This window comes from Truncatella angustata (genome assembly GCF_020726525.1).
Source record: "Truncatella angustata strain MPI-SDFR-AT-0073 chromosome Unknown BKA67scaffold_5, whole genome shotgun sequence".
NCBI lineage: Eukaryota > Fungi > Ascomycota > Sordariomycetes > Amphisphaeriales > Sporocadaceae > Truncatella > Truncatella angustata.
In genome coordinates, this window is record NW_025763385.1 from 1,051,241 (window position 1) to 1,074,915 (window position 23,675).

The 23,675-nt window shown below is 48.7% G+C and overlaps 9 protein-coding genes across 9 annotated transcripts; 5 read left to right on the top strand and 4 right to left on the bottom strand.

Moving 5' to 3' along the window:
- Nucleotides 1-404: 404 nt before the first annotated feature.
- Nucleotides 405-980, top strand: BKA67DRAFT_659480 (uncharacterized protein; the record flags this gene model as incomplete). The annotated part of the gene is made up of 3 exons (XM_046107444.1): nucleotides 405-613; nucleotides 672-794; nucleotides 851-980. The coding sequence occupies 3 exons, from the start codon at nucleotides 405-407 to the stop codon at nucleotides 978-980; spliced, it is 462 nt and encodes a 153-aa protein (XP_045957085.1).
- Nucleotides 981-1,157: 177 nt separating this feature from the next.
- On the bottom strand, nucleotides 1,158-2,283 carry BKA67DRAFT_519079 (aldo/keto reductase; the record flags this gene model as incomplete). The annotated part of the gene is made up of 3 exons (XM_046098062.1): nucleotides 1,158-1,954; nucleotides 2,007-2,073; nucleotides 2,143-2,283. The coding sequence occupies 3 exons, from the start codon at nucleotides 2,281-2,283 to the stop codon at nucleotides 1,158-1,160; spliced, it is 1,005 nt and encodes a 334-aa protein (XP_045957086.1).
- Nucleotides 2,284-3,261: 978 nt separating this feature from the next.
- BKA67DRAFT_659482 (uncharacterized protein) lies at nucleotides 3,262-3,852 on the bottom strand (the record flags this gene model as incomplete). The annotated part of the gene is made up of 1 exon (XM_046107445.1): nucleotides 3,262-3,852. The coding sequence occupies one exon, from the start codon at nucleotides 3,850-3,852 to the stop codon at nucleotides 3,262-3,264; it is 591 nt and encodes a 196-aa protein (XP_045957087.1).
- Nucleotides 3,853-5,473: 1,621 nt separating this feature from the next.
- On the top strand, nucleotides 5,474-7,131 carry BKA67DRAFT_567585 (Clavaminate synthase-like protein). The gene is made up of 3 exons (XM_046102984.1): nucleotides 5,474-6,025; nucleotides 6,081-6,519; nucleotides 6,593-7,131. Exons 1-3 carry the CDS (start codon nucleotides 5,657-5,659, stop codon nucleotides 6,868-6,870), a joined length of 1,086 nt encoding a protein of 361 aa, XP_045957088.1. The 5' UTR covers nucleotides 5,474-5,656; the 3' UTR covers nucleotides 6,871-7,131.
- A 500-nt stretch (nucleotides 7,132-7,631) lies between these two features.
- Nucleotides 7,632-8,282, bottom strand: BKA67DRAFT_301765 (uncharacterized protein). Its single transcript, XM_046096081.1, has 2 exons — nucleotides 8,087-8,282; nucleotides 7,632-7,998 (listed from the first exon to the last, which is right to left on the bottom strand). Exons 1-2 carry the CDS (start codon nucleotides 8,166-8,168, stop codon nucleotides 7,766-7,768), a joined length of 315 nt encoding a protein of 104 aa, XP_045957089.1. The 5' UTR covers nucleotides 8,169-8,282; the 3' UTR covers nucleotides 7,632-7,765.
- Nucleotides 8,283-10,391: 2,109 nt separating this feature from the next.
- Nucleotides 10,392-11,057, top strand: BKA67DRAFT_301772 (uncharacterized protein). Its single transcript, XM_046096082.1, has one exon. The coding sequence runs from the start codon at nucleotides 10,506-10,508 to the stop codon at nucleotides 10,851-10,853; it is 348 nt and encodes a 115-aa protein (XP_045957090.1). The 5' UTR covers nucleotides 10,392-10,505; the 3' UTR covers nucleotides 10,854-11,057.
- A 3,399-nt stretch (nucleotides 11,058-14,456) lies between these two features.
- On the top strand, nucleotides 14,457-16,562 carry BKA67DRAFT_593025 (nodulation protein L; the record flags this gene model as incomplete). Its single annotated transcript, XM_046104894.1, has 3 exons — nucleotides 14,457-15,174; nucleotides 15,224-16,437; nucleotides 16,497-16,562. 3 exons carry the CDS (start codon nucleotides 14,457-14,459, stop codon nucleotides 16,560-16,562), a joined length of 1,998 nt encoding a protein of 665 aa, XP_045957091.1.
- Nucleotides 16,563-17,507: 945 nt separating this feature from the next.
- Nucleotides 17,508-18,611, bottom strand: BKA67DRAFT_593026 (uncharacterized protein; the record flags this gene model as incomplete). The annotated part of the gene is made up of 1 exon (XM_046104895.1): nucleotides 17,508-18,611. One exon carries the CDS (start codon nucleotides 18,609-18,611, stop codon nucleotides 17,508-17,510), a length of 1,104 nt encoding a protein of 367 aa, XP_045957092.1.
- Nucleotides 18,612-19,130: 519 nt separating this feature from the next.
- BKA67DRAFT_646834 (fungal-specific transcription factor domain-containing protein) lies at nucleotides 19,131-22,390 on the top strand (the record flags this gene model as incomplete). Its single annotated transcript, XM_046105925.1, has 6 exons — nucleotides 19,131-19,166; nucleotides 19,236-19,320; nucleotides 19,575-19,945; nucleotides 20,010-21,679; nucleotides 21,731-22,082; nucleotides 22,135-22,390. 6 exons carry the CDS (start codon nucleotides 19,131-19,133, stop codon nucleotides 22,168-22,170), a joined length of 2,550 nt encoding a protein of 849 aa, XP_045957093.1. The 3' UTR covers nucleotides 22,171-22,390.
- Between the last annotated feature and the right edge of the window lie 1,285 nt (nucleotides 22,391-23,675).

The following is a 23,675-nucleotide window of genomic DNA, read 5'->3' on the forward strand; positions in this document are numbered from 1 at the left end:
CACGCAATTCCGACATTTTCTCCGCGCGTCACTGAATCCGGGCCCTGCGCCCGATTGCGCGATTGGGAAAGTCAAGGCAGATCAACGCACCAGGCCATCTTCGGCAGCAGCGCCCGGCCATATACACGTGGAGCCGTTGTCAAGACTCCGCTTCGACTGCCGAAAAGGGCCAACAACTCGGGAAGACACTATATTGGAAATTTTTGGGGATATGGAGGATAAATCACAGGGTGGTTGCCCAGGACGTACCCAAATATTGAAGGGTATATTAAGATCAGTGCGGTACCCGCTGTCTGCTTCAAGAAATAATGTGTGAGCGGTATCCCTGATCCTACGAGCCTCATTTACTGCACGAGCCAGAAGACAACTCTGTTCAGACGTCACAACATTTCTAATCGATGAAGATGCGGTCTTTCTTTCTCCTCAGTCTCCTGCCTCTTATGGCCTTTGCTGCCCCCAGCCCGGCTGAGCTTGGCCTTGAGAAGCGATCCATCACCTGCCTCAAGGTTGGCGCGACCGCAACTGCGACTTGGACAAACAGCGCCTCAAAGACTTGCAAATGGACGGGCGTTGTGGGTAGCAACTTCGGAACCAACAGTGTTAACTCTGGAGAGTACGTATCAGATTTGCCTACCGAGTTCCCTGTATTGGGTTAACTGACCCATTCATAGCTACTCTTGCAACGGTCGCTGCGGCGCCGGCTGCACCGGGGCATCCGTAGGAAATGCGTACACTCAAGACTGCTTCTCGCATGATATTTGCTCATGGTTCAATAATGCCAGTGGAGGTGCTAGGTGAGTTTCGCGTACGTCTGCTTCTCGATAGCCATTCGCTGATCGATTCCGCTTAGCGACGCCAACTGCGGTGCTGCATACAGTGCTGCGGTTGATGACACCGTTGGAGGCACATTGGCTGGCTGTGGACAGACGAATCCGACAAATTCGGCATCGAAACCCACAACGTCGCCAACCTGCTCTTAGAGAAGGTATCGACTGAAAATCATTTCAAGACAGGCGTCGTAGGCAGGACACAAGGATACCACACATGAGAATGAAATCAACTGTATATGCTTGGAGGACTGTGGTCAGATAGTTCCTACTGTGCTGATCTATCACATATGCTTTTCTGCTTGGCGTTGTCGATCCCCAGTCATTACTTTACAGCTCTCCAATGGACTGCTCACCCGCAGCTTCCGTAGAAGGGTCATCCAGATCAGAGAACAGTGGGACGCCCCAGTTCTTGCCCGGGTTGCTCAAGCGGATTTTTTTGTCGTGCTTAGCGATCTCCTTCAATTCCTCCTTGGTAAAAGTGATCTCCTGTGACTCGCGATTCTGGTCCAGGTACTTCTCATGCTCGCTCTTCGGGATAACGATAGTACCTCTTGCGAAACCCCAAGCAATCGCGGTTTGTGCAACGGTGGCGTTCTTCTTAGCCGCGAGATCCACCCAGAACGGGTTCTTGAGCAGAGGCGTCACGTCCTTGTGGTAGATCGGATTCGTATTGGCCAGCGGCGAGTAGGCGATAACTTTCAGTCCGACTTCCTTGTGCCAGTCGACAAAGTCCTGCTGCTGCAGATATGGGTGAGTCTCGAACTCATGAGCATATGGGCAAATCTCGCAGACGTCCAAGATGGCTTGCACGTCCTTCTTAGCAAAGTTGGAAACGCCGATATACCGTGTGAGATTTGCCCGGACGAGATCTTCCAGGACCCTCCAGGTGTCCACGAGGGTGGTTTCTTTATCGAGCTTGTTGCCCTCACCTGGTACGAAAGCCACCGGCCAGTGTATCAGATACAAGTCCAGATAACCAACACCGAGGTTCTCAATAGTCGTGGCGATGGCGGTATGCGCCTCTGCCGCCCGATGATGGAAGTTCCAGAGCTTGCTGGTCACCCAGATATCCTTGCGAGAAATTCCAGAGGCCGCGATGCCCCTGCCAGTCTTGTCCTCATTTCCTAGAGCTTGCATTAGCAGTTACTTGTCGGGAACAAAATGGGGGCCACGTACTGTAAATCCAGGCAGCATCGATGTGATTGTACCCCGTGTTCAACGCATATTCTACCGCATGTGCAACCTGGAATCGAAGTCAGCCAGATGAGACTTCCCAGTTATTGACTGGCTCTGAGGCGTCTGCGTCACTCACATTGTCACGGTTAGAAAGCCAAGTACCCAAACCGAGCTGTGGAATCTCCGCGACGACGTCAGTGGAGATCTCTACCGCTAGCGACGGGGCAGTAGCCAGCGCGATAGCACATAGCGTTGTGAATAGTCGCGAGAACGTCATTCTCGTTCTTGACATAAATGATTTGGAACAACTATGACAGTTTTTCGGAAGAGAGGTAAACAATTGACTCAAGACGCCTTTTGTGTAGCGAAGAGTCCCCGCATCGGATAGGAACTTCCTACAAGTGGGTTACATCATCTACGCTATACCCTGCAGATATGGCGAGCTCGCGTATCTCGGAGCTCATCCGTATCACAAATTCCACTAATTGAGGTTCTTCATACTAACATACTATGTGTAGCTAATCTTGTACAGACGCCTTTCGTACATGTTCATACAGTATACTGAAGAGGATAGCAGTTAGTAAGCTCTAAAAACGAGCACTACGTACTGTTCCCAACGCTGTACCATGTGCGGCGCCAAAGTCACTTCTGAGCGTGGGTCCATACCGAATTGATCACTCGAACTCACTAATGTCTCCATGATTATTTGTTTCTTCCTTCTTCTTTCTTTTCTTTCCTTCCACAATGTCTTATATTTCAGTCGATTTCGCTTCGTGTTTTCACAATATCTTATATTTTACTTCCCCCATAGGTTTGAAGGTCAATTGGAACAACGGCAATTCTTGTCGGGCCACGCTGAAGGGTCTCATAGCAGTAATTCGTACTTTTGTAGTTGTGGAACAGTGTATCAAGTATTTATTAGAAGACGCATCAATTGAAAAGTACATTCTTGCATAAGTAAAATACAACATTACATGGCCTTATTATTGTTACAGGCAAGAGGCACCAAATTATCGCCCCAGCTCAATCATCGTTGACTTGAACCAGCCTTACTTACTCTTACTCTTTCCTATTATTTTATCACATGTATCCATCATTTCATTCACAGTTAAAATTAAAATAAAAAGGAGGGGGGGAAACAAATTTTTTTTGCTTTATAAGGTCTTGATTCATATTCTCCACGTTCTGGTTATCTTTCGTGCTGATGACCAAGATCTTCAACATGCCACAGCCAACCAGCTTTGCCCGTATCCATCTAAGGATTGTCGGTTTGATCTTTTTGTTCGGGCGGAGGGTCATTCACAAATAGATTACGCTCGATGGTACCAAACAGGACAATAGAGTCCTCCTCAAGCAATAACGCACTTTGGTAGGACTTCTCAATGATGTAATGCCACTTGCCCGCATCTAGAGATAGGTGCGTCTCTTTAAACGCGCTGTCCTTGTTAGACGGAATTTGGTCTGCGATTCGGACTCGTCCCATGAGAACTGCGACCCATCCATCATTCTCGGACATCTTGCCCAGTTCGATGATCGAACCCTTCTGCCCAATGAGGGGCTGACCCGAAGATATTTTAGCGGTCCAAGGCGGAAATGAATCCTTCGTAGTGAATTGAAACGAGTCAGAGATTTGGCCAGAAACAATATATCGAGGAAGATTAGTGACGGCGATAGGGGGCTGGTCCCCGGTGCGCTCTGCTGAACGCTTCTGAATATCTCGAATGGTCAACTCATCGAATTGTGATTTTCCAATAGCTTCTTGGGCTACCTTTTTCCAGACCTTTGCGCTGCCATCTTGGTCCGGCAGATCGGCGAGATAGCTGAGAAGGGTCACAGGAGTAGTCATAGTCGAGAATTATGTGTTGCTCGCGTTGTGTAAGATGCGATTTGTGTTATCAGCGGCGGTGGACGACAGCATTACGTAATATCGATGTATGAGTCGAGTTTCTAGAGTTATATTGATGGAAATTTGAGTGTAAGTGATCAAATGTCAACCGTTTGTGTTTCATTTGAGTACAAAATTTCATGGAGGGATGGCTTCGAGAGAGGTAGACATCTAGATCTGATCTTTCTGTGAATCATGCTTCGTAAATGTCGTGCAGTGGTTCATCCCTAGCCGAGTATCATTAGGGATTATTCACTAGTCTAGCCGTCGCAATGATTGCATACTTATGCCACCGTAGCTCCTGAATTGAGCTCTTTTGTTATACACTCCGGAGGGTTGTCCGCCTGGCATATCTATTTTGGATTCGATATCTCTCTAAAACTTCTCACTTATGGTGTCTCAGCCATTGAGAACTCTACACTAGTCTACTCACAATTTTCGACCACCTCCATGTGATCACTCAACGCCCACTAACTAGGTCAGCCTTTCCCCTTCCAATGAATTGGTGATTTTCTCACGAATAATTCTGCCCGAGTACTTTCCTACTCTGGGGATTCGAGATCCTAGCAGCAATAAGAACAACAAGAACGCCATATAATCAGACATCATGGCTCATAAGGAGGAGTTAACACTCTTTTCCCAACTTCCGTCTGAACTGAGACGCCTTGTTTAATGCCACTACATCATCAAATCCGGGTGCATAGTTGCCATCGCTGAAGTCCGACGCTACATCAATCCCCCAAAGTGCCTGGCTTCGCCCATGCAATTTGTCAACAATGAGGGCAACGCTATATACAAGGAAATCTGCGCATTGATCTAGATGTAGATAATGAATCTTGTAAAGCTCGAGGGTATGTGTTGATCTACTTACAGCTTGCTGCCGTTTTATGAAATCTGAGCAGATATCTCGATCCACTCACAGAATTTCACAATTCTTTTTTCACATTTTTATATCACCTTTGGAAAGATAAAATGAGCACGGACTACTCGATTAGATCTTTGCAACCTCAGGAATGCAATTTATTCGCCACGCAATGGAAATTGTACAAGTGTGAAGTCTTGTCCCGTCCGTATAACGACAGAAGGCTTGTGCACTAGGCCAGTGTACTCTTCGTCATGGTCTCACCAGTGCCATCTCTTGCACTCATTTCTTGATACCTGACGACCACATTTACAAAACGCAGCAGGTCTGGATAGTAGAAATCGTGCTGGATCGTAAACAGGATGTATTGGTCATTGACCCGACCAAGAAGGAGGAGCAAGGTGCACACTCTGGTGACAAGTTTACCAGAACACAAGAGCGGAATGTGTATGCCGGTTAACTTTGGCAGTCCTGGTAAAATGCCTGGGAATTTGGGCTATGCTTATGAGATACAAAGATAGACAGAAGAGCTCAATGAGATTTATTCCAGCTTCACTCCGCTTATCCCTGGGCCTCTAGTCCGTATGTGGTTCGGATTCGCTACATAAAGCTCAAGATCTAATCACTGTGTAACCAAACTGGACTGAAGTTAACATAGGACACGTAAAATCGCATAAAGGAGTCTAATTTAGGTGATGTCAAAATCGTAGTGGTGGGGCTATCCGGAGCTGTAGCTTGCAGCCCGCCGGTTAATGACGACGACCAAAAGTTTACACTGCAGTCAGCTTAGCAGAATAACGAGCTGTTACTCGTACCCGGCGCTCATTGTTTTGGTTGTTAATATTGAGCACACTAAAGCGCATCTCAGAACTTCCTTACATAAATCTGCATGTACTCCTTCTAATGGCTTCCGCTAGTTCCACGATTCCCGTGTTAGACCTCCAGTCGTTTACCGCTGGCTCACACGAAGACCGTACCCGCATCGCACGTGATATCACATCCGCGTGCAGACTTGTTGGCTTTGCATACATCAAAAACCATGGGGTATCGTCATCTCTGATCAATGAAGCCTTTGCTTGGTCCAAGAAGCTGTTCAGCTTGCCTCAGGAACAGAAAATGCTAGCTCCTCACCCACCAGGTCCAAATGTGCATCGAGGCTACTCATGGCCGGGACTGGAAAAGGTCTCTCAGTATATACACGTAGAGGGTGACAATGATGACGTCAAGGCAGAGAAGATGGGTGAAGAGTTGAGACAAGTTGTGGATTGCAAGGTGAACTTTGCCTTTCTGACTACAAATAAGCACTACGCTGAACAGTTTTAATCAGGAAAGTTACGAGATAGGTAGCGAGACGTTCGCGCTTCAGCCAAATGTATGGCTTCCTCAAGATGTTCTCCCGGGATTTCGAGAATTCATGGTAAAGTTCTACTGGGAATGCTTTGAGACAGCCAAGACTCTTCTGCGAGCGCTAGCAATAGGAATCGGGATTGAAGACGAGGAATACTTCCTGCGTTTCCACAGCGGCGAGAGCAACCAGTTACGGTTGCTTCACTATCCGCCTATCGAGACAGAGAAGTTGACAAGTGAGACTGCGGCTCGCATGCCGGCGCATTCGGATTGGGGTTCCATTACTCTTCTCTTCCAGGACGATTGCGGCGGGTTACAAGTTGAAGATCCGAATGAGCCTGGGCGATTCATTGATGCAATTTCCATCAAGGATGCATTGATCATGAATGTTGGAGACCTGTTGATGCGCTGGAGTAATGGTACGTACGCTGTCGATCATACTGTCTGCTACCTCTATTGAACTTAAATGGATTGAGCTGAGAGGCAAAATAGACCATCTCAAGTCGACACTACATCGTGTTACCGTACCACCTGTTAACGTGTGGAGTGAGAGCTCCGATAAGACTGGAGGGAAAGAGCTTTCCACCACACGGATGACGAAATCACGATACTCGATCCCATACTTTGTGACAACAGATCCAACAGCCAGGATCGAGTGTCTACCGCAATGCACCGGCAAGGACAATCCGCCGAAATATACGCCTATATTGCAAGAGGACTATAGGCGTATGCGTTCAAAGACGCAGTACTCAGACAGGGTTGCAACTTGATTTAGTAAGAAATTCTTCACTTGAGAGCTTGGTCGAGCTACGATTTTGCAGTCAGTTTTACCGGGCAGAAATATGGGTATATACGTTGCCAAAAGTATAGCTTTGTATGTGTGTGTATAATTCGGTTTCTTTACTCTTTTTGCGCTTAATCTAACATGCAGTATAACTACGCTATAATGGCAAATACTGAGGACTTTTTTTTACCACTGAATTCTTTTTCACCTCGGTTTTGTACAGCATCAGCACAGAGTAACATTTTGTAGTTTTTGTAGTGCGACACAGCAGATATCAACTTAGTAATGTGTAACTGGGGAGAACTTCGAGGTTGGCTAGGCATCTAAACATTCGCGATAACATTCATTTACGATTCCACCCTCTCTTCGCTGCTAGTGTAATGTTAATAGAATGTTATGACCAGGGAAAAAGATATACAAAAAGACCTTTGTATTCATGCTCAAGGCTAACACTTTAATGCACTGTTTCGTGCTAGAGAAGTCGTAAGTGTCTCTCCGCATTGACTCTTGTGTTTCGACGCATCTTCACGAAAATATAACTGGCTTCTACCCACTTATAAATCATCAATATCGGTCACTGAAAGCCGGGACCTCTTCGGAGATGATAATTGTAATAAAAGATGACATACGAGATCGGATGATTGCTGAGAGTACACATCCAAGGGGAACGAATCATCCGTCTAATAGGTAGCCAAAACCAAACTTCACAGTTCTATCCACATAATAATATAAATTCTACGTGAAATGCCTGAGTCATTAATGTACTTCCTATGCCTTCGCTCTTCCTTGACCTTTTTTCTTTTCTTTTCTTCTTCTTCTTCTTCTTCTTCTTTCTTTCGTTTCCAGAATTTCTGGATAAATACTACTCATAAATGATATCACTAGAATTTGTGTTGACTTCTGTGTCGATGGGTCAGGTACTCAAGTGACACCATATCCATTGCATGAATGTGTATATAATAACTGAGGAGACACGATCCACTATCAGATATAGTTGAGTGGACATGGTATTCGAGTAAACGACTAACAGCGTGATGAACTTTGGTAGACTCCTGGAATAGAAGTATGTGTACACAACAGCTGCAGCCTAGACATTGGTCTTCGAAGAATACAGCTAATATTGTTTTCGAGGAGTTAAAAGAATGGCCCACAATGAGATCAAGGGAGATAAAAGTACTCAAGCAGATACTCTAATCACTTACTCAAAGTACGAGCCGTTTGTTTCAAGCTTGTTGTAACGAGGTGTGCGAAATGGTCAGAGCATTTTGAGGCACGACGTTTCATTAAACACTCCTGCAGCCCAGCGGCTGCAGATTGAGGCTCACTCCCAAATTAGTAACACTCCCGAAATAACAGATTAAAGGCTTTACCCCACGGGATGGATCAAAGAATGCTAATAAGGGTGGCCTGAGGTTGTCATCCGGGGTGAGATGCCGGCAATTGGTGAGAGCTTTCAGATATCGCTTTTGGTGGCTCCTGGGTCAGGCACACCAATGAGAACGAGGTGACAATGTCAAGATGCCCATAAATAACACATGTCGACCATGAGATTTGGCGCCAGGAATAACTCATCATGCATCTGCGGCCAGCATCTTGTGAGCCTCAAGCAGCACGGCACTGGATGCTCGAAGTCACGGTCCAATCCACCAATAAGCATTCCGTCAACGACTGACATAAGCGCTTCTAGAAGGCAAGCCACACCCATAAACAGCAATACGCACGCGATGAGACCCAGATATCGGGGCCTGGAGCAGGGGAGTGTAACGTCCACGTGCATCTTCGCTCGTACCTTGCAGAGCCGCTGTATGTGAGTGAATGGTAAAAATAACCCTAGGCGCCAGCGATACATAGGTAACACTCCAAGGATCTGTTGTTGTTGGACTCGACATCTCAAGGAGGAAGCTTTCTAGAAATGTCAGCGAGCTATGAGCCACACCTTTGGAAGTGAAGGGCGCTTAAAGCTTATGCGGGCGGCTATCCACGAAACCATGCTGTAATTGGATAATGCTCGATACAGGGTCGCGATGCCCCTTACAGGCACTGAGATATTTTTGGGATATAGAAATGGCCATGAGGATGCATAAGTATTATTGAGAATCGAATATGATATCTCGAACTCCGGATGACGTTTTACGGCTCTTTGAGAATGTCGGTCTGTGCCGCGGTCGCAGGTTGATGCCAAGGCAAATAAGTGCAATGCATAACGGAGAGGGGTGGATGGCGATTAGCGCGGGGTTGCGGATGTTGCGACAATCTCCTAACATAATGGCTGGATCATATGGAGCACGCTGACTAGGTATGCGAAATAGCAATCGTGTAAAACGTTTTTCTGCAGAAGGAGATATATATAGGTTTTGTTGATAATGCGATTCCACTATACTTGAATTGTTTGATTGTAAATATACACAACTAAAGCAGGGGGTGAACCGTGCCTGGGTTGTCTCTCACTCGTAATATGATACATTTTAACTTAAGTGTCTTCGCTCTCTGAAGATGTTGTAGAGTATAATCGCTTGTAGTACCTCACTCCTGAACAGCGTGCTCTGTGGAATAGGGTTCAGAGAAGATTCCTACATGTGAAAGGGTAATTGAGTATTGCAAGCGCCTTGTTGATAGCCAGAACGAAGACTCTCCTAGCGGTGGGAACGCAGCGCGCCAAATCCATCACATCATGTACTATGTAGAGCGTCGCAAACTGGCTTCCGGGGCTGGCATCCCAGTCAGTCCTTGCATTAGGTAGCCAGGCATCACGCAACGGTACATTGTTGACGTTGGTGCGCCAAATTGCCTATGTAAGGGTTCGTGCGGCAAGCTTTCTAAAGTCACCGACCCTCTGGATCCGGGGGTTTGGAACCGTCCGCTTGGGACAAGCCTATCGTAAAGGATGGAATCAAAGCACAAATAGTTGTGCGTCAGTAGCAGACAACGGGGTTATACATCGCTATGGAACATCTCACGCTGAAATGTTGGCTTCACTTGATTGAGGGCTGCACTCGTAGCAATGAGAAGCATAACAGTCTGCCTCATATCGTGACGTGAGTAGATTTCAGTGAAGGTGCTTTTGGCTGCTTCATTTGCTGTGTTAGCGTCTCATCGCGCTTGCAGCCTGCAGGGCAATAGTGGACACGGCCTTTGTTTGCCCCGTTGGCTGGAAGTGAGAAGCGCCGCAGGTATTCCACTTAAAACCTAAAAGCTGCTTCTCACAACCCCAAAGACGGCGGTCTTTCCGCTCTAACACATTTCGACATATCCCCTTGAGAGGCAGCCCTGCAGCAGACCCGGGCTCCCTATATTTCCCCTGTACTATGCAACCCCAATCTGTATTCTTATCAAGCCCTGCAAACACGGACCGACGACAGGTGCATAACATTAGAAGGTATCGTTTCTCGTAATCGGATGTCTCATTCCTCCGACGGAGTCATTCCACCACCAATAGCCTAGCATCGACACTCACGCGAAGGTTCTGCTACATTGTCGGGGACGGGCCCGTTTGAGCCCAAGAAGCGAGTGAAGAACAGAGTGCCGAAGCTTGACGCTCCCTATTGAGAGCTCGTTGCGACCCTGCCGCCAGCCTGGGCTGCCTGGCAAAGAACTTTCCCACATTCTCCCCTAATTGTAACGATGTCATCTGATAAGCGGTTGAATTATAGCCCCTACACATTGTTTGAACCTTGTCATGCAGAACGCCGCCTCCAACATGAGCTCGCCAAGTCGCATCAGAACAATCTCCTGTATATTGAGCAGCCACACACTGCCTCGAATGCGAGCATTTCACCATTAAACAACGCGCTGGCCCCACTTTCTTTGAGACAAACTGCGTCAAGTCAACAAGATTCTCGGGTTCTATTAAAAGACATTCTATTGTGCGAGGGCATCCAGGAACCAGAATCTCTTGTACCGGGCTCCTGCAATAGGCCGGTTATCTGTGTCACAGAGCCAATCAGCAACAGTAAGCCGCTTACAGGTTAATCTTTGTGGCGGCATGATAGTTACAAAGTACATACCACAAGCGCTATCTCCCTCGCCAGCCTACGTCACATGAGAAATAGATGGCAAACACACAGGAGGCGTCGTCAAAGATGAAGGTACTCACCAACTCTGGTAAACCGTGTAGCCAATGTCAAATATATTGCCGACACGAGACAAGGCTGCTTCGCCATTCTGTGTAAAGTAGACCGCTTCTAAAATTATCGTTACGGGATGGTCTATTAGCCCCACCAGTTAAGGCTTGATTACACGCGCACACGGCAATGGATAGCGACAATCTGCAACCAAAAGTGCAGGATTGTCGTACGTTACATCACGATGCCGATCTGCGGAAGTTGATGCCTATTTCGATATACATGAAAGCCTGCCTTCACCGCATATTCCCATTTGATGCCTGACACCCTTCAATCCAGGCCAACCAGAAAAGCACGAGTCTCGCCCTTTATGTACACGCTGTACAGCAGTCACCGTCACCAACGCGGCCCAGTTGGGAGGCGTAAATGGCCTAAACGACATGCGGCTAAAGTTGAATCCGACACTGGATTGGATGTCCCAATCTGGGAAATTCGTAAAAAGATGGTCTGGGCTCGCCATGGATGCCGCGAACTGACCACACCATTGCGCGGCAGCTAACCTAGAGCAATATTTTTGGCGGCATGATTTGGGGCAAACCAACAGGCTTTCTTCCACTCTTGCGTCAAAAGCTCCACGGCTCGTCCAGAGCTTTACCAGCACTCGCTCCAGCTGTAATGAGGTCAAAAGGACAGCGAAGTATGTGTTGTCATCAACCTATGCACCTATGTGCCCTACATTCTGTTCCGTAGCACTTTCTCTCATTGCATGTACTACCGCGCTGCCGTCAGCAGTCGGGGTTTTTGACTGCCCCGCCAGAGCACCCGTAGCGGCTGCGCTTTCCTCTCAAGCGTGGTCGGAGCGCTGATTGCGGCAACACGAGAGACACTTGCAACAAGGGGTGCCTCCTTTGTACGCGCGCTAGAACAAATTCGGCGGGTGGCTCCTTGCTCTAATAGACGCGGGCGCTCAATGTGCCTTGAAGCCCAGACGACCATGTCAACATCACACATCCGCGTCAAATTGCACTGCATTAGATCCTTGTTTCCACTGCTTATTGGTCGCCGAAACAAGAACTATTCAGCTTGCATATCCCACCTGTCTCAATAGTACTTGGCCTGCCGGCAAGATTCAAATACCACTAACCTGACTGTATTCCGGCATCATAGCTGAGTTATGTTAGACCGGAATTGTCCTGAGACCTACGAAGCCTGTGAGGTGTACGAGGTTGGACTATGGGGTCTGCGGCTAGGTTAGAGTATTGGCGCTGTGCTGTGAGTATTTACACATTTCCCGTACTGAGGCGCCGCGACATTAGTTCGAGTGCTTCTTGAGTAATCCTTCAGTCGGTTGGCCAATACTTTCCATGTCACGCGCTTCACAAGTTCTTGCCTGAGACCAGGATGGATTCCTGTGCTATTTTCATGCCATCGATGGCTGGCGATCATGAAATGTGATGATCGCATTACCCTTCTAGATAGTACGAGACATTACATCCCCACCATCGCGCTTTCCAAGTTCCAAATAAAACTAACTTAGACAACATGATCATATGTGACAGTCTCCAAGACTTTGCAGGCGGGATGGAGGGGATGAGCAGCAAATTAGGCATAGTCGCGATTGCAGCCGATGAAGGAATTCGGGTGTAACACATCATTGAACTCGCGGGGTTGGGGGCCTCGGGGTGAGCTCCTGATTTTTTGAGGGTAACAATCAACAAATGCAACATTACTTGAGCTCGTCTTTCGGCGAAGGATCGCGGCTGTCGTTAACGGAATTATACGCCCTGATATCAAATCTAGCCCCCAACGACCTTAAAGATCGTCGGTGTCGTTTCCACATGGAAACAATGAGGAACAGGCAAATGACGGATGGGATTGCGCGCTACTCCGCTCAGCCTCTTTCCTAGTCTCTACTATGTATTTATTAGATACAGTACGGAGTAGGTTTAGGTTATGTGTTACACACTGTCGCTTACCGCATCGCTTGTCTCACAGCTCCCGCGGTCGCAACGATTCGGCGTCAAGTGCTAATGCGTCATAAAGACAACCCCGAATTCGAGTGCAGGGGCATGGTACTGACATCTTGTGATTCGTGAAAAAAAAAAAAAAGAATTAAAAAAAAAAAAAAAAGAATGGACGAAAAAAGCATCATGCAGTATGACTGACTGGTCGGACAAGATGGTGGCAGATACATCCCTGTAGGCGCGGACTGCGTGGCTGACCCCGGTCACAGCAGGGAGAGTACATCGAGCCGATGTACACTTTCACCCACCTGCACAGGCATTGGAAGCGCCATGCCGCCATTACTGGGGCAGCATATTCCAGGGTCCAATTGAATTAGTGGATAATCTTGTACAAAAGTATCTGAACACCCGCCGAGGCACGAGCCGTCGGGGCTCCATTGATGAATCGCATTTTATTGCTTGTCTAAGCGTCTTGGAGGGCACCTGCTTTGCTGCTGGACACTTGCTGGGCTCTCTCTGCCTTACGTCTTACCTGACCCTTACTTACATCGGTGACAGGACCACAACTAACCTGAACTTCCGAGCTCGCCGTGTTGTGGCAACAGGCACTTTCACTCCTTTTCTTATTTACCAACACAAACAAACAGCAAATGGTGGTGGACGAAGTGCCGTGATTGTGATTCATTATACGCTATCCCGCTGTGATTGGTTTTTATTGGATACTCAACTTAACGCAAGGGAGGCAACCGAAGGACCTTTCTGACCGCGCAAGGTAATTGCGCGTTAGCTCTTCAAGCGCGCCAGGGCTGTCGCAAACCCGAGCAGTGGAAACTGGGAGCGGAACAACTTCACGAAAACCACGACCTGGAGTTTGGACCGGGCAGGATTTCAATACTCAAGGCGAGGGGATATCGCGAGCCGGCACTCGCTCACTTGCTTGCTCGCTCAGTCTGGGTGGACGAAATCAAGGTTCCTGAAAACGTCGCACCACGGCTTTACCGGCCCATCCTGGATCTACGCGAGGTATAATCGTTGGGCCGCTCGTCAATTACAGACCGCGCGCAACGCACAACCTTAGTTAGCCAGGTTGACGCAGATGCAAAAGCCGCTTCGCACCCTACCGCGCAGGACCAGAGTCCCCGCCTTCTGACCAGTTTAGCCCAGAATTTTGATGGTAGCAACTCGACTTCGACCACAACTGTACTCAACTCATGTTTGTTTGTCCGGAACGCTTTGAAAACAAGTACTAGGATCAATTGGGTGTGCCAATAGCATTCTGCCTATACTTCCGGCTCATCTTTGCTGTGTGCTAGAATCTCTTACACGAGGAACGTGTTAGGTCTGAGAGGCAGTGCGCTGCGTGCTACCGGCTGGGACGGATTCACTACACCGAGAGTTCAATTTGAATTGGCGCATACGACTACCTGGGAAATCCGCGGTTGTGTTGTTGCAAACTGTGCGTAACAAGAGTTTCGTGAGAGTAGTTGGGCGTATCTGCACTTTGCAACGGAGGAACGCGTTCTCTTGGTCTCAACTCTGCATTTGGTATGGCCGCCTTTACTGCACTTAATGGGAGTGAAGCCCAGTCAGCAGTCAACCCAAGCGGTAGTCCTACATCAAAGCCAGCGGAGTCTGAGGAGCGTGGTGGCACTATAACAAGCCAGGATCATAGGACGCCTGCAGATGGTCTGCCTAATACACGAGAGCAATGGTCCGGGGAGAATGCAGAGAGAGCTGCCTATCAGGCCACGGACTATGCTACTTATGACGGAGTCCATAAGCGCAAGCGGTCCACATCCATAGAACCGCGTAGGGATGGCCAAGGCCCTTCAGATGAGCACAACGCCTCCCACCACCGCTCCAATTCGCATGATACATATGGACCGCAACAGCGGGGCCGGGATCACAGACCGTATGGTGACGAAAGCAGGGAAGAATCATGGTACTCGCAGTCGCAGTCTCAATCACAAAGAGATGGAAGGAGTACGTATGACCAGCAGCACTCGGTAGCCTCGCAAAATGAAGAGCTTGCGGATAGGAGGGCCCAGGAAGCGGCAGACTCGCAAAATGATTACTCGCCCACAAGCCCTGATGATGGGGACGATTCAGCGTACTACGGCGGACCGTACACATCACAGCAAATAAGAGATGGGGCTGTTCAGTCTGACCCGAAGAAGAGAAAGCGAAATTTCAGCAATAGAACGAAAACAGGCTGCCTGACATGCCGTAAAAGGAAGAAGAAGTGCGATGAATTGAAGCCTGAATGTAAGTTCTCAACTCTTTAGTATTTTGAACTGTAGCTTACACGTTGCAGGTAACAACTGCCTTCGGGGAGGCTTCATTTGTCAGGGGTATCCCAACCAGCGAGGATACCAAAAAGCCGAAGTCAAGCCCAGCGCCGTACCACTTGAATCGAAAGATCCGAGTTATGTTCCTCCTGGCGCTTACGGGATGCCACAAGCACAGTCCCCTTATGTCAATCCACTGCAGCCCCCATCAAAGCGGGAGCCGCCGCCTCCCTTTCGGGGACCTTCTTTACGAATAGATCCACCGCAAGGCAGGGCCATTCAATCAGAGGATGAACAAACTGCGTCTACGATCCCGACAGCATCAGTTTTCAGTCCAGACAACAACAGCAACAACAGCAAACTCTCGGCCGTATCAACTTACACCACTTCTGCGAACGTGTTCCCTACGCCGATCAGCGCAATCAGCTCAGGCACCGTGTTTGGAGAGCACAGAGGAATGCAGAAGGAATATCAGAGGATACCGCCATTGCATGACACAAGTCGCACGGAACCAGAGACTCCCCATCCCGGAAACCCTCTGCCGCAGATCAACATTCTTCATCCCACACGGACTAGTAGTCCCGCTCGGCCACCGCAACTTTCTACAAATAATCCACAAGTAGCTGCCCAGCTTGCTCTATCCCACAATCACCTGACTTCTGCAAGCAGACTTCCCACACAGAAAGAGCTCATGCTGCGAGGAGAGTCATACAAGCCGTTCGATAAAGAACTTGTATTGGAACGAGAGAGATGCAGCGCTGCTTGCTGGAGGTTTAACAACTCAACGAACCCAAACAACGGCGTATCGGCCACTGAACGCGGCCGGCTATTTCGCGAAATCCTGATGCCCAAAGATCCGATACATCTATCGCCTACCCAGACTTCGCCTGTAACCAACCAAGGCCGAGTCGGAGTCGAATGCGTGGTAGAAGCGCCTTTTACGTGCGATTATGGCTATAATATAACGATTGGCGACAACGTATTCATTGGGCGAAACTGTACGGTTCTAGATGCTCGCAATGTTACAATTGGTAAGAACGTCTACATCGGGCCCAATGTGAGCATCTTTACCGCCACCCTCAACACCGACTACACCAAGCGCCAAGGTAGCAAAAGCTCTCAGCACGGCAAGCCCATCATCATTGAGGACGAGGTTTTCATCGGGGGTGGAGTCATCATTCTTCCTGGTCGCCGCATTGGAAAAGGATCTACGGTTGCAGCGGGCTCCGTAGTTACTGAGGTATGCCGTTCCTGCATGAAATTTTTAGTCCCATAAACCAGATTCTGACTTGAAGACAGGACGTTCCGAATTGGGTTGTATCCTCAGGAAACCCTAATAAAACAAAGAGAGGCGCTGTACATTAAGCAGCGTATCGGTCACCCGCTCGTGACCCGGTCTGTGACGATCGTGGGATTAACTGGGGGCCGCCTGGCTAATTTGCGATCGTCATACCTGTGGTTAATCTTTTTCTTTTTGACTTATCCCTTTTGCTATCGTTATCGTTCATGATACCCGAGGCTGTTGACGTCTAAGGTTCTGGGGGGGAGTGTTTAGAAGTGTGATTATGTGTTGTTTTGGTGCATTAAAGATCATTGTTGATTGGAGGGAAACTGAAAAAGTCACGGGTATAAATGAGGCATGAAGAAATAGGCAGCTCTGGAAGCTAACTTGTTGGATGGTGCGCTTGTGTGGCAGTAATGCTTTGCGCGTGTATATACACTAGTCTATAAGTATGTGGTATGAAGATTAATGAGCGGAGATATCTTATGGCATCTGTAAAAAATTCACATCGAAATCCAGAGAGCAGTACTTTGTCATGTGGTGTACCTCCCGTTTGTAAATTAAAAGGTGAAATCAGATTGGTAAAGGTTTATGAGAGACATATTTGACGAGAAATGTGGTTTGTCGTTGATAAATCGTTCAATTCCTAGTCTGGGTAGAAAACCACCTTTGGAGGCTACAACATAGCTGAGACCAAGTATAGCCCTGTTGAAGTCCTTGGGTATATATAGCATCGTAGTAGCCGGTGCAGCTCAAGGAACTGTCTAGAATGTCATCACTTATGTTGAACACTTCTTTTTCATCGAGGGACTATACAAATTACATACGTAGCCACCTATCTCTCTGAATGACATGTGGTTCCATGGATCTGTGCAGCTGAAGAACTGGATTATATCTATACCGGTTGTCCAGCATGATACTACCCTCTGCTGCTTGATCCTTTCATCACTTGTTGTATCTACCTGTCTCGGATCATGGGATCAAATTTGGTGCAGAACTCTCTAATCTGAGGGTATGTTCTGTGGGCTTTAGGGAGTGAATACAACTGATTGACCCCAAGAGGTGGCTTTCCCTGCCGCACCAAATGCCTGCTCCCAATCTTCTAGTGCGAACTCACCAACAACCTCGTGACCTACGGATTTACCAAGCTTGAGGACGCCCATTTCAACCATTTTGACGACTTTCCTAATCTCCTTGCGACTGTACATCCACCGCCCCTTGAGCTCGATGCTGTTCATCATGATGAGCCAGTACGGCAGTGAAATATCACCTGTGACGCCGCCCATCAATGACACTCTACCACGGCGGCGTAGGGATCTGATTGCAGCTTGCAGGTGCGGCGGATTCTGTACTTGCCAAGGCGAGAAGTCGATATAGGCATCAGCCTGTCCAAAAGCCGAGAATGCCGCGGTGTCCTTCTCGATATCGCCGGTCAAGACTACGGTTTCCACATGCGGAATGTTCGACTGCAACTTTGCCAGAGCCCCCTTGTTGCGGCCAAACGCAATGACTCTTGCACCGCTCGCAGCTGCAACCTCGGCCGCCGCGCCGCCGTAACCGCCCGTGGCAGGACCTACGATCACAGTCTCACCGGCCTTGATGCTGAGACTCGAGACACCGCCGTACGCCACAGCAAAGCGGGGCATGTAACACAGCTCGTTGATGTCGTATCCGTGTTTACTGACGAGCGCGTCCTCGTCCAGCGGAATCGCATTCTCTAGCGGAACCACGGCGTGCGTGGTCCAGCACCCGTCGCGCCAGGCCTCATTGGCGAGCTTCTTGGACTGCGGAGTCCCTCCGTCCATCAGGCCCATCAGTATCTCGACATCGGGATCATCGCGGGATGTGATGAAGGAGTCGACGAAGACAAGTTGACCCTCTCGGAGCGAGGTTGAGTCCTGGCCGACAGAGACGATTCGACCGATACAGCTGTGTCCGTAGATAGATGGGACGGGGAACTGAAAGTTGGGGACCGGGACCGAGAGAGTGAATGAGGCGGCAGGATTTATGACGGCGTTAAGGACCTGGACAACGGCGGAGCCGGGACCGGCTGTGGGGATAGGGTTGTTTCTGATCTCCAGGTCCAGAGGCTGCGAGACAGACCTAACAATAAGTGATTTCGAGGTCGACATGATTTGAATAAAGGATTCACTCTAAATATGTCTGTTTTGTATTTGGGGTCGTCAAACTTCGAGATATTGATCAACGTTGTTAAGCAACATCCTTATATAGATCTGATATTATCATCTGCCTGTGAAGACTATACCAAGACGCCACCGGAGTTGGTGAGCCATTCCGGCCGAGACGGCCGAGTGTTCACTTGAGGACCACGGACCATTTCCAATGTTCCAAAACCTAGACGGAAATAAGGTTTACTAATATTGGTTAGATGCTGATGTTCAGCTGCTGGGAGCGGCGAGGTTGTGGCCTCTTGAACCATCCTTAAGCAGGTTGTTCACTGGCAGTATAGCGAGCCGATTACAAATACGAACGTCAGGACCAAGGTGCGCATTTGAGAGTACAAGGTGTATGTGATGGCTTCATGAGTGTCAGCGGAACCGCCAGTTGACTTGTGTTACAAGTGCTAGGCCATGGATACAGCACCACATAACAGAGATCCATGCTTAAAAATGCTATTTGATTACATAAAAATGGTTGAGACTGCTTTTGGAAATGCGCAACCCCCGGTGGGTGTTGAGATCTTAACTCCAGCAACATCCCGGTCTATCCGGTGACGTAGCTTACGAACGGGTAAGCGGCCAGGTCAGGTCGCGCTAAGGACCTGCTGTGGAAAAGCAACCAATCTCACAGTATCGCAGTTTGTTTGGACGAAGCAGAGATGTATGTTGATTCATGAACTCTAGGTGTGTTCCAGTACCGGACGGCTTTGGTGCACCATTGATCAACATTGGGGATAATGAATTTACGAAAAAGAAATGCAGAATAAAATAAAATAGGGGTCATTCAGCGTGATTACAATAAAATGAGAGGAATTGTTTCCGCGGAATTAAGCTGGAGTAAACGGTAAGTTCCGCACGGTTCGGGCTCCCCACAATCGCGAAAACGTCCGCCAGCCTCGCTTGTTCCCCATTCAGTGCGGAGTTTGAGGTATGGGGCCATTTTTGAAGCCGAGAGAACCGACGATGAAACAGTTGGATGCTCGATCATTTCAGCAACGATATCCCCGAAACTTCGGCCTGTCGAATTCTGTCCCCCTCTATTGAGCCAGGTGAAGCCTACCATAGACGCGCCCAAGAAGACGGACCCAGCCGACCAGCCATTTCGAGCATCTGCGCTCTGGAGACCGAGGTTGACGTTATCCCCGACTGCGTCCGAGGGCCCAGCAATGGATGGCCAGCAGTATCACCAGAGCGTTTTTCGCGCTCAACCCAGTGATGGCACACAACGCAAGATCCAAAAGCGCAACCGCCCGCCGGTGTCTTGTCTCTTGTGTCGGACGCGAAAGGTAGTCAACTGATCACATGAAATCAACTTTATCTAGCATCTGATTGGCTGATCCCCATGTCTAGGTGAAATGCGATCGGCAGCAGCCTTGTGAGAGGTGTGTAAAGAGCGGCGAGGCTGCTTTCTGTGAATATGCTCCGCGTGCTGCTCGCAAACCCCGGTCCGAGGGCCGGCATCTGTCCGACAGTCGGCCCAAGCATGAGGCCATGTCGCGACCAGTGCTCCAAGTCCGGCTGCAGAAGTTGGAAGAGATGGTGAGCGGGCTCATGCCCAATGCACCGCCCAGGGACAACCAACTTACCCCCTCAAGCTCAGATCAACGCGCAGATAATGAGACTCGCTCTGATCTCAGCTCTCCGCCTGGAGTGATAGGTGCCAACCACTCGGGTATACTTACCACAGAGAGGGAGAACACCTTTGTTGGAGCAACACATTGGGCTTCCATTCTAGAAAGTATCAACGATATCCGTGGCATCATCGAGGCCGATGGTGACGAGTCTTCTAGTCCGTCACCATCTGCGACGCAGTCACACCAAGACATGGATATCCTATTTGGGCCTCAGCCTCCTATCACCATGGAACAAGCTGTAGCCCGCCTTCCGCCAAAGAATAAGACCGATCAGCTTGTTCTGACATACTTCCGACACAGATTCTCAGCGGCGCCCTACATACATACCTCCAAGTTTCAAAGAGAATATGATGGTTTCTGGAGAGATCCGTCTTCTGTCAGTCTCCTATGGGTCAGCGTATTGGCTTCAATCCTCTGGGTAGCGTCTGCCTTGTTGTTGGTGAAAGGCGAAGATCTGAGCAGGGATTGCGAGGCAGCCCACCCTGACAACTTCACAAAACTTGCCATCGAGTGCTTAGTAGCTGGTGATTACTTGGCCGCCAAACCATACTCGATTGAGGCACTACTACTTCAAGCGTTCACAGAGCTGCAAAAGAATAAGGACTGCTCGGCCCAGCTGTGGGCCAAGTTTGGGCTTCTAGTCCGACTGGCCCAGCGCATGGGCTATCATCGGGACCCGAAGTATCTCCCCAACATCACGCCTTTTGAAGGAGAATTACGCCGCAGAGCATGGTTCTTCATCGAAGTCTTTGATTGCCTGTTCTCGTTCCAGCTTGGAATGCCGCCGTGCATCAGAGAAGACGAGTGTGATACAGAATCCCCTGGAAACTTGTACGATCTTGACTTTGATGAGAACACGATGATGCTGCCGCCTCCACGACCACCAACGGAGCCCACATCAACACTCTACCTGTGTATCAAGTCGAAGCTTTGCCGGATGCTTCGGCGTGTTATCCGATTTACACTATCGATCCAACCGCCTGGCTACGAGGAAGTTATGAGACTCCATGATGACATTGAGCGCTATCATGACCAAATTCCGGCGCCACTAAAAATTCGACCTATCAGATCATACAGCTTCACTGATCACACGCATGACATTGTCCATCGTGCCACATTGGAAATGATGTATTTGAAGAGCCTGTGCGTCTTACACCGCAAATACCTCAACAGCGAGAAGGACGACCCACGATATGACATGTCTAGGAGGACATCGGTGAATGCTGCAATCCGTATTCTTGACATCCATGTCGAGTACGAAGAAGAATGCCGTCCCGGTGGGAGACTATTCGAAGACAGATACATGTTGGCAACCTTAAGCCTCCACGACTTCTTGATCGCATCAATGATCATATGTCTAGACCTGACAGAAAATGCGCCGTCAAGGTAAGTAGCAATTCGTTGTTAGCGAGTCGCTTTTGTTTAACTATCTAGCAGCCAAGAAGACCGTGCGCGAAAGGTCAGAGCACTGGGAACTTCGTATAAAATCTGGTCGGAACAGAAGCATGCCTCGAAAGAGGCTGCCCACGCATGCAAGGTTGTTGGCGCCATTCTCCGAAGGGTATCTATACAAGAGCCTCCGAAGCTCCCCGCACCACCACCTCCGCAGCCCGATGTGAGAGATGGTTCTCTAGCCAGCCTACTGAATAACGACAATCTGCTCCCGCCGATGGCTACGATGGCTCCGATGGATCAATCACAGCTAGTCAGTGTGATGGACTTCTCACTTGACTTCATGGATCCAGCACCGTTGGACAATGTACTGAATGACATCGGCCACTACGACTGGGTAAGTAAATCTGCTGTGAAGTCATGAATTATGATTACTGACTGAAGAACAGACCATGATTGATCAATATCTGCTTGATAATAAATAATCATGAACCTTGAGCCTGGAGTTGGAGGAGTTTAGATAAAATCTTGGATCACCTAAGCCAGAGGCCAGTGCGGTATTACTTGGGAGGGTCTGGCGAATGTATTCATGGCCACGTATAAGCAACAATTAATTCTAGAACGGTAGAGGTCTTTCTGGAACGAATTCATTTTGACTCTTCGGCGCCTATTCTAAATGCGAAATCCGATTTCGTCTTATCATCACCACGGAGTGACATACATCACGGGATCAGCTGGGTCGAGAAGGATGTCCTGCTAATACCCACGCTTATCCTTCTAAGTTTTTCTAAAGAGCAATATCTCCTCGCCAAATAGCATGAAAGTAGCTCGGCACGTGTTACATGTCCCTGCCTTTGCTTCCGCATGCGCTCGCGATGCTAACTTTCTATTCGAATTTATCACTCGCTCTTGTAGAAAAGACCCGGGCCACGCAGCCAGGCTTCTCGGAAAACATGGGTAAGACTATCGTGGGACATAACTGTTAGGGCTGGTGACCAGTGCTCAGGATGCCTTTATAAGCCATGATCCGGGCAGCGAGATGTTGGTGCAACTACCACGTTTGCGGGAGCTGTGATTGAATTGGGTCGTATCAGAAACTTGCAAAACCAGCCGACGGGACCATCATGGTGACCAGTAGCAAGTGCTCCCTCGTAGGACTATCTAGATTGACAGAACTATGATGTAGGTACCGACGTTGCTGAGGAAAATTCTGTCCTCGCCTTGCCTTCAAGGTCTGGAAGGCTTGCTTTGAAGCTGAATATAGGATTCATCTGTCAATCTAGTCTAAGCCTTGGAAACCCCCCTCCCCAAGATAAGCGCCTAGGACATGTCTGGGTTCATCTACAAGTGCGGTCATTTGCTGTGTTTGCCAAGTGGCATAGCATTGGGCATCTCAGAAGTCCTTGGGACCTTCCTGGTCCAAGACCGTTTGGTTCAGGTGGCCTGTCGGGTGCTATGAGAGTCGTGAACGGAGTTTGAGGGATTCGGGGAAAGAGTCTGTGTCTACTGGCTCTTTTCTAGACCAACCCTCCTTACTCGTCCAACTCAGCACCAACAAACTTGGATGTACGCCCATCATTAGTTCATCGAAGCTAGAAGACGTCTTGCTATTGGGTGACACGAGTCCGGCGTCACGACAGCACAAACTAATATTCCGACTGCGTGTCAGTATATGAGTTTTCTCAGAGTATTGTGCGAGGCTCATGATAAACATCCATGAACCCGTGAGTCGGGACGCACGAGCCACGACGTTGCGAATCTTGTCCCAGGGTGTTCAATCAAAGCGGCCTCAGCCAACTTTTTCATCTCAGGTAATGCGACAGCCAAATATGGTCTCACATTGCAGCGCGCGTTTCGTCCAACGACGAAGCGCTATTCGGATCGATCGAAACCAACGAACCACCCAAAATCAGCTTGACAACTGCTAATTTGTGTACATAGTATACTACGATCAAGTTAAATTAAAGATTCCCCGTATCCCCACCGCTTC